General features: G+C 49.4%; 1 protein-coding gene across 2 annotated transcripts in view; it reads right to left on the bottom strand.

Moving 5' to 3' along the window:
• Positions 1–1,376, bottom strand: part of acd (ACD shelterin complex subunit and telomerase recruitment factor) — a 70,194-nt gene extending 68,818 nt beyond the window's left edge. For both annotated transcript variants that reach the window (XM_085991323.1, XM_085991325.1), the window contains exon 1: positions 1,113–1,376. In XM_085991323.1, the coding sequence (XP_085847449.1) occupies positions 1,113–1,220 (108 nt within the window). In that variant the 5' untranslated portion in view covers positions 1,221–1,376. The remainder of the gene's footprint in view (positions 1–1,112) is intronic.
• Between the last annotated feature and the right edge of the window lie 13,301 nt (positions 1,377–14,677).

Raw genomic sequence — 14,677 nt, 5'->3', positions numbered from 1 at the left:
CTTCAAATTGTGCTGAGATCTCAAATGCCCACCTAAACCACCAGAAAAAGATGCCCAGAGTTTGGTTTGGCAAAAAAAAAGACCAGACAATAGTGCACTCTCTCAGTATTGCACTTTTGTAGTATTTGCTGTATTCAGTGTTGCATTGGAGTGTCATCCTAGATTATGTTCTCAAGTCCTGCTGTGGAGTTTGAACTCCCAACTTTCTAACAGAGACAAGGGTGCTAGCAACTGAACCAAGGTGACAATGCACATCAGAAGCATGCTCCTAGAACACCACCAATGTCTCCTTTTAACCAGCAGATCAGTTATTTCAATTTTCATTTCCACAGCAGCAGACAACAATTTGCATTGATTTGACACCAAAGTTTACTAAACTCGCTGCAGATCAGACCTCCAACTCCAATACTCAGGCACCCACCCAAGGGTGCTGTATTCTAAACAAATTGCACTTATAAAAGTTCCTTAATGTACAAGGGATTCCAGGGTATTAAAACAAATTTTATTACGGTGTTTGTTTACTGAGTCAGCCGTGGTTCAGTTGGTAGCACCCTCACCTCTCAGTCAGAGGGTTGTGGGTTCAAGTATCACTCCAGAGACTTGAGCACACAAATCCAGGCTGACACTCCTGTGCAGTACCGAGGGAGTGCTGCACTGTCGGAGGTGCCGTCTTTCGGATGAGACGTTAAACCGAGGCCCTGTCTGCCCCCGAAAGGTGGATGTAAAAGATCCCATAGCACTATTCCGAAGAGCAGGGGAGTTATCCCCGGTGTCCTGGCCAATATTTATCCCTCAATCAACATCACTAAAAGGTTATCTAGTCATTATCACATTACTGTTTGTGGGAGCTTGCTGTGCGCAAATTGGCTGCCGCGTTTCCTACATTACAACAGTGACTACACTCCAGAAGTACTTCTTTGGCTGTAAAGCGCTTTGAGACGTCAGGTGGTCGTGAAAGGCGCTATACAAATGCAAGCCTTTCCTTTTCTCCTTTCTTATTAGTTGGCGAGGTTTTCAATGAGGGCGAGTGACAAAGCCTGGTGTGTCATTACTGACTACCTGCCGCTGGATTTAAGCGACAGCTGGTTCCCTCCCAATATCGGCTACTTTACCTCAATAACTTGAGCTGGCGCCGGCCTGTGTTGGTTCTTGGCTGCTCCGTATGTCAGCAGCAGCTCCACAATCCACGGCCGCCCGATGTACGAGGTGTGGGACCTCATATTCAGGTGGCCCCCGGGGCAGCCGACATGGTCCGCGGGCCGCTCCCAAGACAGCCGGAGCCCGAGCGCCAGGCCGCGAACTCCCCCTGCACATGCGCACTACCCCTCGCTGGTCCCAGCAATGCGCGTGCGCGCTGGTAGATCCAAAGTCAGCTGGAAAATTGCGGAGGAGAGAGAATAATTATAACATATTCTGAAGAAGGGTCACCGAACTGAAATGGTTAACTCTGTTTCTCTCTCCACGGTGCTGCCTGACCTGCTGAGTGTTTCCAGCATTTTCTGTTGTTACTTCTGATTTCCAGCATCCGCAGTATTTTGCTATTGTATTAAATGTCCCGTTTTATTAGACTTGCATTTTTAAAGGTTCCTTAACGTACAAGGGATTCCCGGGCATTTAAACATGGAATGACACGGAATATGACTGATAACCACGAATTTCTGTACTAATAAAAGGAAACTATTCTGATTTTAATACGCTTTTAAAAAGTAAACAAGTCTTCATATAAGCATCTATTAATTCCTCTAATACCACTGTCTTGTCCCAATTTAGGCAATATTGTCTGAGATAAGAAACAACTTCCTTGAACTCAATATTGACAACACAGAAGCCATCCTGTTTAGCTCTTGCCAAACTCTGCACCTTAACCCTACCATCTTCCTCTCCCCAGCAATATCAGTATTCTGTTTAGCCGAGTTGAGCTGAAACCCCACATCCTAGCCACCACGGCTGCCTGTTTCTACAACTGCCACATCGCCTGCCTTCACTCCCACTGCCACTGAAACCCTTAAGGAGCCTTTGAAAGCCTTTCTCACCACGAAAACTTGATTATTCCAACTTGTCTACCTCCCAAGTTCCACCCTTCACAAATTATAACTTGTCCAAAAAGTTTACTGTCTGTATCCCACCTCATACTAAATCCCATGCCCCTATCTCCCCTGACCTCACCACCCTTCGTTGACTTCACATCTCCCAACACATCAATTTAAAATTCCTTGGGTTTGGCCTTTCATGTCTTTGCAAATTTCTTTAGCTCTATGTTTCGTTATGCATCCTCTGCTCCTCTGATGCTTTCTCCTTTGTACCTGCCTTCCCTTCCACTCGGCCTTGGTGCAAAGCCTTCAGCTATCTTGCTCCTATAATCTGGAATGGTCTCCCTAAACTCGTCCATTTTGCTATCTCTCTGCTTTACTTCAATAACCTACTTAAAACCTACTTCTTCTATCTTTCCTTCGGTCGCTGTCCTTAATCCTTTTCCTTCAGTGTCCAGTCATTTTTTTCACCCCCATGAAACGCTTTGGGACATTTTATTGCACTTGGATTTTAATTACTTTGCCTAAGAGGAATTTTATATTACGATCTTGCTATTACGTTAAATTCAGCACACAAAGGATTAAATCAATTCAACACACAAGCTACAAAAGCAAAATACTGCAGATGCTCAAAATCTGAAATGTTAACTCTGTTTCTCTCTTCACAGATGCTGCGTGACCTGCTGAGTGTTTCCAGCATTTTCTGTTTTTTACAATACACAAGCTATCTGGGAAACCTAGCAGAAGAGTGACCTGGCAGAAGAATGGTGTTTCTTTCACTAACACATCAATTTGATACAATAGAGTTTCTTAATACATTCTAGTGTCGGTCACACATAAAATGTTGGAATTGCCCCATTTGTGTCAGCACAGTGGGGGCGGTGTGGGGGGGGTGGTGGTGGGTGGATCACAGGTTTCATTGGCAGCTCAACAGGCTAATTGCCAGCATGGAGAGCTGGGGGAGAGTCAGAGGTAAAGGGGGTGATTTTCACTCAGAAGTCGGGAAGGAGGCGGGACTGCAACTTTCGTGGTTGTAGTCCCGCCTCCTTCGAGATGCAGCCAATCCACGCGATTTTAACTTGATTAACCTTGTTGAGCCCGCCCAGCGGGCTCAGCAGGCCAATTAAGGGCCACCTGGCAACAGGTGATGTCACAGACTGAAATTTCATCTGTCAAGACGTTTTGACAGATGCAATATCAGTGTTTCACAGCTGTTTGAAGCTGTCAAACACTGACAGTCTTACTTCTAACCTGTGTCCTTCTACACAGACTCAGTTAGAAATCTCTCCGGCACAGAAAGCTGCAGGCTGTCACTTTTGACAGTTCGCAGCTGTTCTACTTTCTGTGCCAGTTAGATGATGGACTCCCGAAACCTAGAGGAAGGAAGGCTAAAAAGGTAAGTACAGGTAATTTAAACTTCTTTACACACTTTAGACACACCAAACACACTTACCTTTGCACTCATGCACCCATCACTCACCTGAACACCGACATCTCGACCCCTCCAAGTCCTTCAACCCGACGGCCTGACTCCTCTAACTTGGCGTGGTTTGGAGCCGTCGGGAATCCCACAGTTCAAGTTTAAAAATAGGGATTAGGCTAAAAACTGCCTGTTAACTACCTGTTAACAGGCAGTTAATTGTCACTAATCCCTTCCCGCCTCGGGTAGGCGGGTCCCAGTGCGAGGCGGGTCCCAGTGCGGGGCAGGTGCCCGCCTCCTTTGAAACTTACATGGAGGCGGGTTTTGGGCGGGATGGTGTCGGGACCCCCGAATTCGGGGCTTTAACCCCCCCCCGCACGCCTCCAATCCCGACTCCACGGGTCAGTTAAAATCGAGGCCAAAGTCTTTGGTTTTCTGTCTAGCTGAAGCGAAGGAATTTATTTTTATTGCGAAATTAGTTTCAGGGATTTTGCCTGGGCGGGCGGTATGAACCAATTTCTAGGTCACTGTGTCCGAATCCAGGAAATGTTTATTTTAAAGATGTTTTTTATTATGGGGAAAGGAAATAGGAGGATACTATTCTTGTTGTGCTCAAAGTCATCACAATCAACACAGTATTTGTCAAAGAAGGTTTGTCAAACAGTCTTCAATAAATAGTCTTCAATTCTGATGAAGAGTTACCCACCTGAAACATCAGAATCTATCTTTTCTCTTTACAGATGCTGACTGACCTACTGTGTATTTCTAGCATTTTCTCTTTCTATTTCAGTCTTCAATAAAGATGTAGCTTTAAAGTTACTTGCATCAGAATTGCCCAAGGACAGGTTCCCTGCTGCTCACTTGGTCAGGTAGTGAGTGGGTGACCAGAAAAGATAACTATACTCGAGAGATTATTTTAAACATTCACAGATGGGAGCAACTGCTGTAACAGGAATAGAGGCAACACAGAAAGAGGGATTGGAGGTAGATGAGTGCGCCAGTCTCACTTCCAAACTGGTCAATTTATTTTTCTTTTTACCAAAATGAGAATGTAACTGATGACAAGCATCATTTTCCAGCTTTGCTTCTGTTGTATTGTCCACCATTGTCAGGTGGACAGAACAGATCCCAGGGCACTATTTGAAAAAGAGCAGCGCCGTCCCAGTGTCCTGGCCAAAATTCTTCCCTTAACCAACACCACCGAAAACAGGTTATCTGGTCATTCATTCATTTGCTGTTCATGGGGACTTTGCTGTGTGCAAATTTGCTGCTGCAATGACAACAGTGACAGTACTTTTAAAGGAATGCATTTGTTGTAAAGTGCTTTGGGGCAATCTGAAGCCAGATAAGGCATTATTTAAATAAAAGTTTGTCCATTCTTTCTTTCTTCCCAAACCTTTACTGGAATAAAGTAATCAATCCCGGAGGGGCTCGTTTACTTTCTCGAGTCAGAATTGCTCCAGTGGGCGCCAAGGACAAAAAAATTAATATTTGTCCCTTTTGGGCCTTGGGGAAACTCCGCTCTGCTTTAGAAGGGTGGATCGGCTAGGGCTGCCCCAGCTGTGCAAATGAGCCAGGCCCAGCCTTGAGCAAGAACAGGGTCCCAGGAATTTTCAGGCCAAAGTTCATCTAGGTATGAGAAACAGTTAATATTGATTACCAGGTTGTGAGAAGGAGCCAAAGCTAATTGTTTGGGCTTGGTGGCCCACGGGGGTGAAGGACTATCACTCACTTTATGAGACGTTGCTTTGTTTCGCAGGTATAAATAGTATATCAGGATAACCTGTCAAGCAGACTGTGTGCCTTTGAAATCTATTCATGTTTGATGGCTGAATTAGATTTTGGAAGACACCCTTTTGATTTTTCTTTGTGCCAGTAATAGTACAAAAAAAAAATCCAATAAACATGAAAGGGAATCACTAGCCTTAAAAGTATTAGACAGTAAAATAAATTTTAAGTCAGAGGCAAATTTAAAGGGAGAGCCCCTGAAAGAAGTAAAAGTCAAAGAGGAACAGTTGAGAGAAGCTAAATCAAAAGGGAAGCACATGGGAGAACTAGATGTCAAAGCCCAGGATCTTAGAATGTAAACATTAAAAGTGAGCATGTCAGAGAAATAAAATAAGGAGAGCACCTAAGAGAAGTAAAAATAAAAAAGGGGCACCTGAGACAAGTACAATTAAAAGGGGCCACCTGAGAAAAGTAAAATTAAAAGGGTGCACCCATGAGAAGGATAATCGAAAGGAGAGCACCCAAGAGGAGTGTAATTAAGATGGATTATGTGAGGTGTGTTTACTTTTGGATGTTTATAAATGAGAAAAACAGGTATAATAGATGGAAAAAAAGATACAAAAGTTGTCTGTTGACACAAAGGCAGACAATTCTGTATCGGCTGATGACAATTGAGTCTTGGCCTAACCATGAAACAGGACCTGGAAATCATCCTGAGACTTCTTTAACCAAAGTTTTTAAATTTCATTGAGCTGGTGCATGGAGACTGCTAGCTTGGCAGCAAGATCCTGTTGTCAATGAAAGCCATATATAAGTATACTAGCTGGAGTGCCCGGCGGTGCCGAGGCTTTTTCGAGGGGATGTTGTTGTTGGAAGAGAGAGAGAGAGCGCGACTGGGGGGGGACAGAGAGAGAGCGCGACTGGGGGGGGAGAGAGAGAGAGCGCGACTGGGGGGGAAGAGAGAGAGCTACTGGGGGGGAAGAGAGAGAGCGACTGGGGGGGGAAGAGAGAGAGCGACTGGGGGGGAAGAGAGAGAGCGACTGGGGGAGAAGAGAGAGAGCGACTGGGGGGAAGAGAGAGAGCGACTGGGGGGGAAGAGAGCGAGTGACTCGGGGGGAAGAGAGCGAGCGACTGGGGGGGAAGAGAGCGAGCGACTGGGGGGGAAGAGAGCGAGCGACTGGGGGGAAGAGAGCGAGCGACGGGGGGGAAGAGAGCGAGCGACTGGGGGGGAAGAGAGCGAGCGACTGGGGGGGAAGAGAGCGAGCGACTGGGGGGAAGAGAGCGAGCGACTGGGGGGAAAGAGAGCGAGCGACTGGGGGGGAAGAGAGCGAGCGACTGGGGGGGAAGAGAGAGAGCGACTGGGGGGGAAGAGAGAGAGCGACTGGGGGGAAGAGAGAGAGCGACTGGGGGGAAGAGAGAGAGCGACTGGGGGGAAGAGAGAGAGAGAGAGGGGATGGGGAGGGGGAGGGGGGAGGAGGGGAGGGGGGACGGGGGAGTGGGGGAGGGGAAGGGGTGTGGGGGGGAAGGGGGTGTGTGGGGGGGTGGGGGGATGGGGTGTGAGTGGGGGAAGGGGGGGTGGGGGGGTGGGAGTGTGGGGGAAGGGGGGTGTGGGGGGGGTGGGGGGGGAAGGGTGGGTGGGGGGGTTTGTGGAGGGGAAGGGGAGTGGGGGGAGGGGGGTTGGGGGGGTGTTGGGGGGTGTTGGGGGTGGAAAGGGAGGGGGGGAGATATACTTAAAGTACAGGAAAGTTTGTGCTATCCGCCACCCACGGGACCGAGCTGCTGCCTTGCCTTAAAACTGCCCTACTCTCCAGAGTTAATGTTGAGAGATACGGAGATTCTTATCTCCGTATTTGACAACAAACACTGTTGCTTAGCAACAGCTTCTAAGGGTGTGGCCCTAAAGCTCTGCAGCTGAAGCTGTTGCTATAGCTACAGACCTTGCACAGCTTGACTGTTCAAACAAAGGAAAATAAACAAACAAAGAATAAAAAACAGCTGCTGATTTTTGCGGTGGCTCCAGATTGCCGGATAGCTCACCTCCGGATAGCACAAAGTTTCCTGTACTTATAAAACATTTTTGGTAAATCTTTCTATAACATACACTTTACAACCTCACCAATCTTTTTATTAAAAAAGGGGTCCTCACCTCTCAGTGTTGTAACACAAACAATGGCCGCCGCTTGCTTTTCAGTTGGAAAAATTAGGCCCCGCCCACACAGTCGATTGTCTGTCTCGGTCACCAGGACCCGATTTGGAGCACAGAAGCCCCACCCACTCTATGTTCCTGTACTAAGATGGCCGCGCAGGCACTCTGTTACACACTGAATCAAAATGGCGTCGCACTGAAACTTTTCGCCCTCCTTGACAAAGATGGCTGCCGTTAACTTGGGGCTGTCAGCAGAAGAAATTTCCTCAGCTGCAAACACAGGATCTTCAGATTATTATTCGGGGCTTGCGACCTACCCCAGTTGCTTATGAAGCCTCCCCACCTACTGACCCTGGGAATGGAGCTGAGGCAGCACACCCTCTCTCCTCTGCCAGTGTTTGTCTCTGCCTAGGCCGGGAGCCTGGGCCTAGAGTTGCACTGCTGGCAGTTGGAGAAGCCTAGGCCCCGGGCCTGGAAAAACAGTGAAAGGTAGGAGAATTATAGAGGTTAGAGAAAAGATTTACAAATTAATTCACTTTTTTTTAAAACAATTTGTGTTTTAAAAGCAACTTTTTTTTTGCTGGAAATGTAGATTTGAAAAGAAACACGCAGAAAGGGGGAAAAAGAAATGAAAAGTTTAGAATCAAGATGGCGGCGACTCACCTCGGTTCAGAACGATAAGGCCCGCCCACACACGCACCGATTGGTCGACCGTCAGGTCACCAAAGCGTAGGATTGGTCAATCGTCCCGTCACTCGACTGTAGGAGGGCCCACCCGCACGCGCCAGGAACCCGGCGTATGATTGGTCGACCTCGAGGTCACTCTGTCGCTAATGAGCGGATAATGAGATGCTAATGAGCGGAATTTTGACCGTTTTTCGGATACCGCGGGCGCAATTTTTGTCCGGCCGAAACGTAAATACGCTTACAACCGTTTTGGAACGGTGAGCTTTCTTTCGACGTAACGCACGCGTAGGTACGCTCTGTAACTTTCGAGTGCATAGCCGGACAGACGCACACCGGAGGACAGATAGACAGACAGACAGACAGACAGATCGATCCGTTTATATATATAGATACTAGCTGGGGGGGCCCCGCGTTGCCAGGGCTGTTTTGGGCCGGGCGGTTTAAATCGAGTCCCAGGCTTTCGGGCCTGTCTCTGTATCCCTCTGTGAATCTGCTGCCGGGCAACATTTTAAATCGAGTCCCAGGCTTTCGGGCCTGTCTCTGTGTCCCTCTGTGAATCTGCTGCCGGGCAACATTTCTACCTTTTAATACCTTGAAAGATGAAAGTGAAAGTACTTATAAAACGTTTTTGGTAAATCTTATGTTATTTTTAAAAGAGATACTAACTTTTTCGAAGCTGGATTAGCAGATTTTGAGCTGGAAGTAGTTGAAGCAATGTCTGCCAGATCCCTGAGATGAAAACGATTAGTCCCGCCCACACACACACCGATTGGCCAACCATCAGGTGACTGAACTGTAGGATTGGTCAATCATGACGGCACAGGATTGGTCGACCTTGATGTCAGTCAATCAATGCTAATTAGCAGATACTGAGGTTAATTTTGAAGGTTTTTTGTATAACGCACAAACAATTTTTGTCCGACTGAAAAGTAAATACGCTTACAACCGTCCTGGAATGGTAAGCTTTCTTTGGACGTAACGCACGCATAGGTACGCTCTATAACTTTCGAGTGTATAGCCGGACAGACACACCGAAGTACAGACAGACAGACAGACAGATAGGAGTGGGCCTGCTAGAAGATATTGAAGCAGAAAAAAGTTCCAAAGTTCCTCATTACATGAAAAGGGTAGGGAGGAATTGACAAAACTGACAAAGTTGGATGTTGCCCTTTAGCCCTCGCCTGGGTGGTCCATTCAGCCATGTAGCCCAATGCCGTTTGAATAATACTTTGAACTTCCATGTTGAGGTTGTATTTGAAAAGGCATGTGACAGGCAGACCTGATGGTCAACTAATACACAACCAAGATCTCTTTGGGTCAAGTGGCACACCTAGTTATGAAATGTTGGAACCAAGTCAATACTCTTTAATCTGGGAGGTCCACAGTACACCAAGACACTGTTGATGATTGACCAGCCAGCTTGGATAATTAATATGACCATGCAAGCCAATGCCCTAACAGGTAGGAAGGTCCTAGGTGGACAAGCATCAGGAAGCTTGCCAGTGTTCTTTGTTGGTTAGTTGTGCAGTTTTCAGCTAATTAAATTCCAAAGGCACCCTTGAGAATACTTGAAATCCCTTCGCTGTTGACTATCTGCACCAAAGCTCTCTGGGATTAGGTAAATAAAGTGTGTTCCCACAGGGAAAGGTATGTACTCCATATGCAGCAAACAGAAACTACCTGTGCGAATTGCTCGGTAGCTTGGAGACCATGATGGTGGGCTTCTGCAGGTGTCATACAACCGTCTGATGCAAAAAAAATTACTTTTTACTCTACTCTCCCCATGATATATCAAGCATCATGATTGATGCAAATGTTTGATTGATAAATACTAAGTCTAACAAATTAAGCCTGTCATTTGTTTGACTCTAATTCATGTGAAAGAAACAAATAGTTAACATATCACTGGTAGCTCTGAAGCCTGTAGCAAGGAATAATTTATATTTCTTAATTGACAGCAATTTTTGTTTGATTATTTCTCCTCCATTTCCCTCTTCTTCTTGGTTTTTCTTTATGTTGCAGGATTCCCTGGCCAGAAGACGGTTATCTGGTTATCTCGGTGTCTATATTTAAACCTTGAAGTGTAGGGAATGCAAATTAATGCACTACTAATAAAATGTGTATTGGTCAATGATGGCAACTACACAGTGAGAGTTAAGAGAGTAACTAAAGGCTTTTATTAACAAAAGAATGAAGGTCTGCCTCGAGTGGTCGACCGGTCCAGAAATACAAAGGGCTGGGGAGCAGTCACCTTTATACTAGGACTTGTGGGAGGAGTCAGCCGAGGCATGTCCAGGCATGTACACAGTGGAATACAAACAGTGGTTTACCACATTCACCCCTTGTTTAAAATTGAGTCCGGCAGGGTGAAGTGTATTAAAAGTTAGTGTATTGGAGTCTCTCCGGAGGTCTTGTCTGCCGCTGTGATCGGCGTGGCGACGGCAGGGGTAGTGGAGCTTCCGGCGTCAAGTCCTGCGTGGGCTGTGGCACAGGCGTGTCATCCTCGTAGATGTCGAGCGGGTCGCGGGGCCCAGGCCTGCCGTCTGCTGGGGCTGGATATCGGATCGTGGGGGGGGGTGGTAGTGAGTAGTGGGTTACTGCGGCCCCCGAGGGTGCAAGGTCTCTTATGGAGACTGTGTCCTCCCGCCCGTCCGGGTATGCAATGTAAGCATACTGGGGGTTGGCGTGGAGGAGGTCGACCCGCTCGACCAGGGGGTCCGTTTTATGGGTCCTCACGTGCCTTCTCAGTAGGACCGGCCCTGGGGACGTCAGCCATGGCGGTAGCGATGTCCCCGATGTGGACTTCCTTGGGAAGACAAACATTTTCTCATGAGGGGTGGCGTTAGTGGCAGTGCAGAGCAGTGACCGAATAGAGTGGAGCGCATCGGGGAGCACATCCTGCCAGCGGGAGGTTGGAAGGCCCCTAGACTTTAAGGCTAGCAGGGCGGCCTTCCAAACTGTCGCATTTTCTCTTTCCACCTGTCCGTTCCCCCGGGGGTTGTAACTGGTGGTCCTGCTTGTGGCAATACCCCTAGTTAGCAGGTACTGACGGAGTTCGTCGCTCATAAACGATGAGCCCCGGTCGCTATGGATATAGCTGGGGAAACCGAACAGGGTGAAGAGGTCGTTCAGACATTTAATGACCGTGGCACTGATCATGTCCGGGCAGGGGATGGCGAACGGGAAACGGGAGTACTCATCAATGATATTGAGGAAGTACACATTGCGGTCGGAGGAGGGGAGAGGCCCTTTAAAATCAACGCTCAGGCGCTCGAAGGGGTGAGTGGCTTTTATCAGGTGGGCCCTGTCTGGTCTATAAAAGTGCGGTTTGCACTCAGCGCAGACTTGGCAGTTCCTGGTCATGGTCCTGACCTCCTCAATAGAGTAAGGCAGGTTGCGGGCCTTGATGAAGTGGAAGAACCTGGTGACCCCTGGGTGGCAGAGGTCATTGTGGAGGGCCCGCAGTCTATCGATCTGTGCGCTGGCGCAGGTGCCACGCGATAGCGCATCCGGGGGTTCATTGAGCTTCCCGGGCCAGTACAAGATCTCGTAATTGTAGGTGGAAAGTTCGATTCTCCACCTCAAGATCTTGTCATTTTTGATTTTGCCCCTCTGCTTGTTGTTAAACATGAAAGCAACTGAACGTTGGTCAGTGAGCAGGGTAAATCGTTTTCCGGCCAGGTAGTGCCTCCAATGACGCACAGCCTCCACAATCGCCTGGGCCTCCTTCTCAACAGCGAAGTGTCTGGTCTCCGGGCCTTGGAGGGTTCGTGAAAAGAAGGCCACGGGTCTCCCCGCCTGATTGAGGGTAGCGGCCAGGGCAAAGTCGGACGCGTCGCTTTCCACCTGGAAGGGGATGGATTCGTCCACTGCGTGCATGGTGGCTTTGGCAATGTCTTCCTTGATACGGTGGAAGGCTAAGCGGGCCTCTGCCGTCAAGGGAAAAGAGGTGGACTTGATCAGCGGATGGGCCTTGTCCGCATAGTAGGGGACCCACTGGGCATAATAGGAGAAAAACCCTAGGCACCTCTTCAGGGCCTTGAGGCAGTGGGGCAGTGGGAGTTCCATAAGGGGACGCATCCGGTCGGGGTCGGGGCCGATGACTCCGTGTTCCACAACACAGCCAAGGATGGCGAGGCGGTTTGTGCGGAATATGCACTTCTCCTTGTTATATGTCAGGTTCAGGAGTTGGGCGGTGCGGAGGAATTTTTCGAGGTTTGCGTCATGGTCCTGCAAGTCACGGCCGCAGATGGTCACATTGTCCAAATATGGGAAAGTGGCCTGCAACGCATTTTGATCTACCATCCGGTCCATCTCCCTTTGGAAGACGGAGACCCCATTGGTGACGCCAAAGGGAACCCTAAGGAAGTGGTAGAGGCAGCCGTTTGCCTCAAAGGCAGTATACTGGCGGTCCTCAGGGCGGATGGGGAGCTGGTGGTACGCTGATTTCAGGTCAATGGTCGAGAAGACACGGTACTGCGCGATCTGGTTGACCATATCAGCTATGCGGGGGAGTGGGTAGGCGTCCAGCAGGGTGTAGCGATTTATTGTCTGGCTGTAGTCGATGACCAGGCGCTGCTTCTCGCCGGTCTTAACGACCACAACCTGGGCTCGCCAGGGGCTGGTGCTGCCCTCAATAATCCCTTCCTTCAGGAGCCGCTCCACTTCGGTTTTAATGAAAACCCTGTCCCCGGCACTGTATCGCCTGCTCTTTGTGGCGATGGGCTTACAGTCGGGGGTGAGGTTAGCAAACAGTGGGGGGGGGGTGACTCTGAGTGTGGAGAGGTTGCACCTGGTGCGCGGCGGGCAATTTGGGAGCTGCTGGCTGCGGACTGTGAGTGGGGGTAGGGGTCCACCGTACGCCATCGTAACACTTTTAAGGTGGCACTGAAAATCTAACCCCAGCAGGACGGCAGCGCAGAGGTCGGGCAGGACCAGAAGTTTAAAATGATCGTACACGGTCCCGTCTACTACGAGTGTCACTACGCAGTAGCCGCCGATGTCCGCCGACTGGGACTCGGAGGCCATAGAAATCCATTGGTGCGCAGGCAGGACTGGGAGAGAGCAACGCCGCACCGTGTCGGGGTGGATGAAGCTCTCCGTGCTCCCAGAGTCAAAAAGGCAGATTGTATCGTGGCCATTTACCTTAATGTCCATTGTGGAACTGGCCAGCTGGTGCGGTCTCGCTTGGTCCAGTGTAACGGATGCCAGCGTAGGGGTCGGTGTGTCGCTGCGGGTATCAGATGAGGCGGTGTTGGGGGCCTGCTGCGTTCCGGCTGTCGTCCAAGATGGCGGCGTCCATGATCCCCATGTGGCTGGAGGCGTCCAAAATGGCTGCTGTACCGGTGGTTCGCACATGGCCGGGGAGGCCCAAGATGGCGGCCCGCATGGCCCACACGCGGCGCTGCTGGGGTTCGGGGTGGCTTTGGCCCTGCAGACGTTAGCGTAGTGTCCCTTCTTCCCGCAGCCCGAGCAGATCGCGTTTTTCGCCGGGCAGCGCGCTCTGGGGTGTTTTGCCTGGCCACAGAAGTAGCATTTCTGGCCTTGGGGCACTGCTGTCTGGCCTTGGGACACTGCTGCGGTAGTTGGGCCGTTGCTGGGGAGTGGCTGGGGTGGCACGGCGCTATGAGGCGGTCCTACCGTGTCCCAGGCTGTCATTCCCCGCGGCGTCCACGGTGCAGAGGAGTAGGCATCCATGCCCCGGTAGGCTGCATCCAATGATAGTGCGAGTTCAGAGGCCTTGTTGAGGTCGAGGTCACTCTGCTCCAACAGTCGCTGTCGGGTGTAATTGGATCTGTGGCCCGCTACAAAAGCGTCCCGGACAAGTTCCTCTGTGTACACGGCGGCCTTTACATCCTTACAACCACAGGCCCGGCCAAGCACAGACAGTGCCTGAAGGTATTCCACGGTCGATTCCCCAGGTTGTTGTTTACGACTCCCCAGAAGGTGCCTGGCGTACACTTCGTTCACTGGGCGCGTGTACTGGTCCTTGAGGAGCTTGATAGCGTCCACGTACGAGGTCGCGTCTTGGATGACCGAGTACACTCGGTGGTTCACTTTGGAGGTCAGGACATCCAGTTTGTCCTCGTCCGATTTGATTGCTGCGGAGGCGGTCAGGAATTTTTCGAAACACTTAAGCCAGTGAGTAAACTTGGTGGATGAGTCCGCCTCCCGATGATCTAAGTCCAGGCATGCTGGTGTGAGGATCTTCTCCATTATAAAAATTTTGTTAATAAAATTGATGCGCTATCAATTACTCATAAAAGACTGAGAGTTAAGAGAGTAACTAAAGGCTTTTATTAACAAAAGAATGAAGGTCTGCCTCGAGTGGTCGACCGGTCCAGAAATACAAAGGGCTGGGTAGCAGTCACCTTTATACTAGGGCTTGTGGGAGGAGTCAGCCGAGGCATGTCCAGGCATGTACACAGTGGAATACAAACAGTGGTTTACCACAGGCAACTACACAGGCGTCATCATGAAATTGAAGCTCATATTGCTAGATGTTCTATACTTGATGCCAAAAAGGATGAAGCTTGAAAGCACATCGTAAAGCATTTTTTGTTATCTCCTTTATTTGCCAGTTAACTTTACAACTGTACACTGTCTGCTGGCCCACCCCATCACCCCGGTTCACAAAGGCAATCTACCCTCTCTGAACCCACTTCA

Source organism: Somniosus microcephalus, chromosome 6 (assembly GCF_052327205.1).
Source record: "Somniosus microcephalus isolate GS21.2 chromosome 6, FLI_Smic_1.0, whole genome shotgun sequence".
NCBI classification, from domain to species: Eukaryota; Metazoa; Chordata; class Chondrichthyes; order Squaliformes; family Somniosidae; genus Somniosus; species Somniosus microcephalus.
The sequence above is the reverse complement of the archived record's forward strand: the minus strand, read 5'-3'. Positions and strand labels throughout refer to the sequence as shown.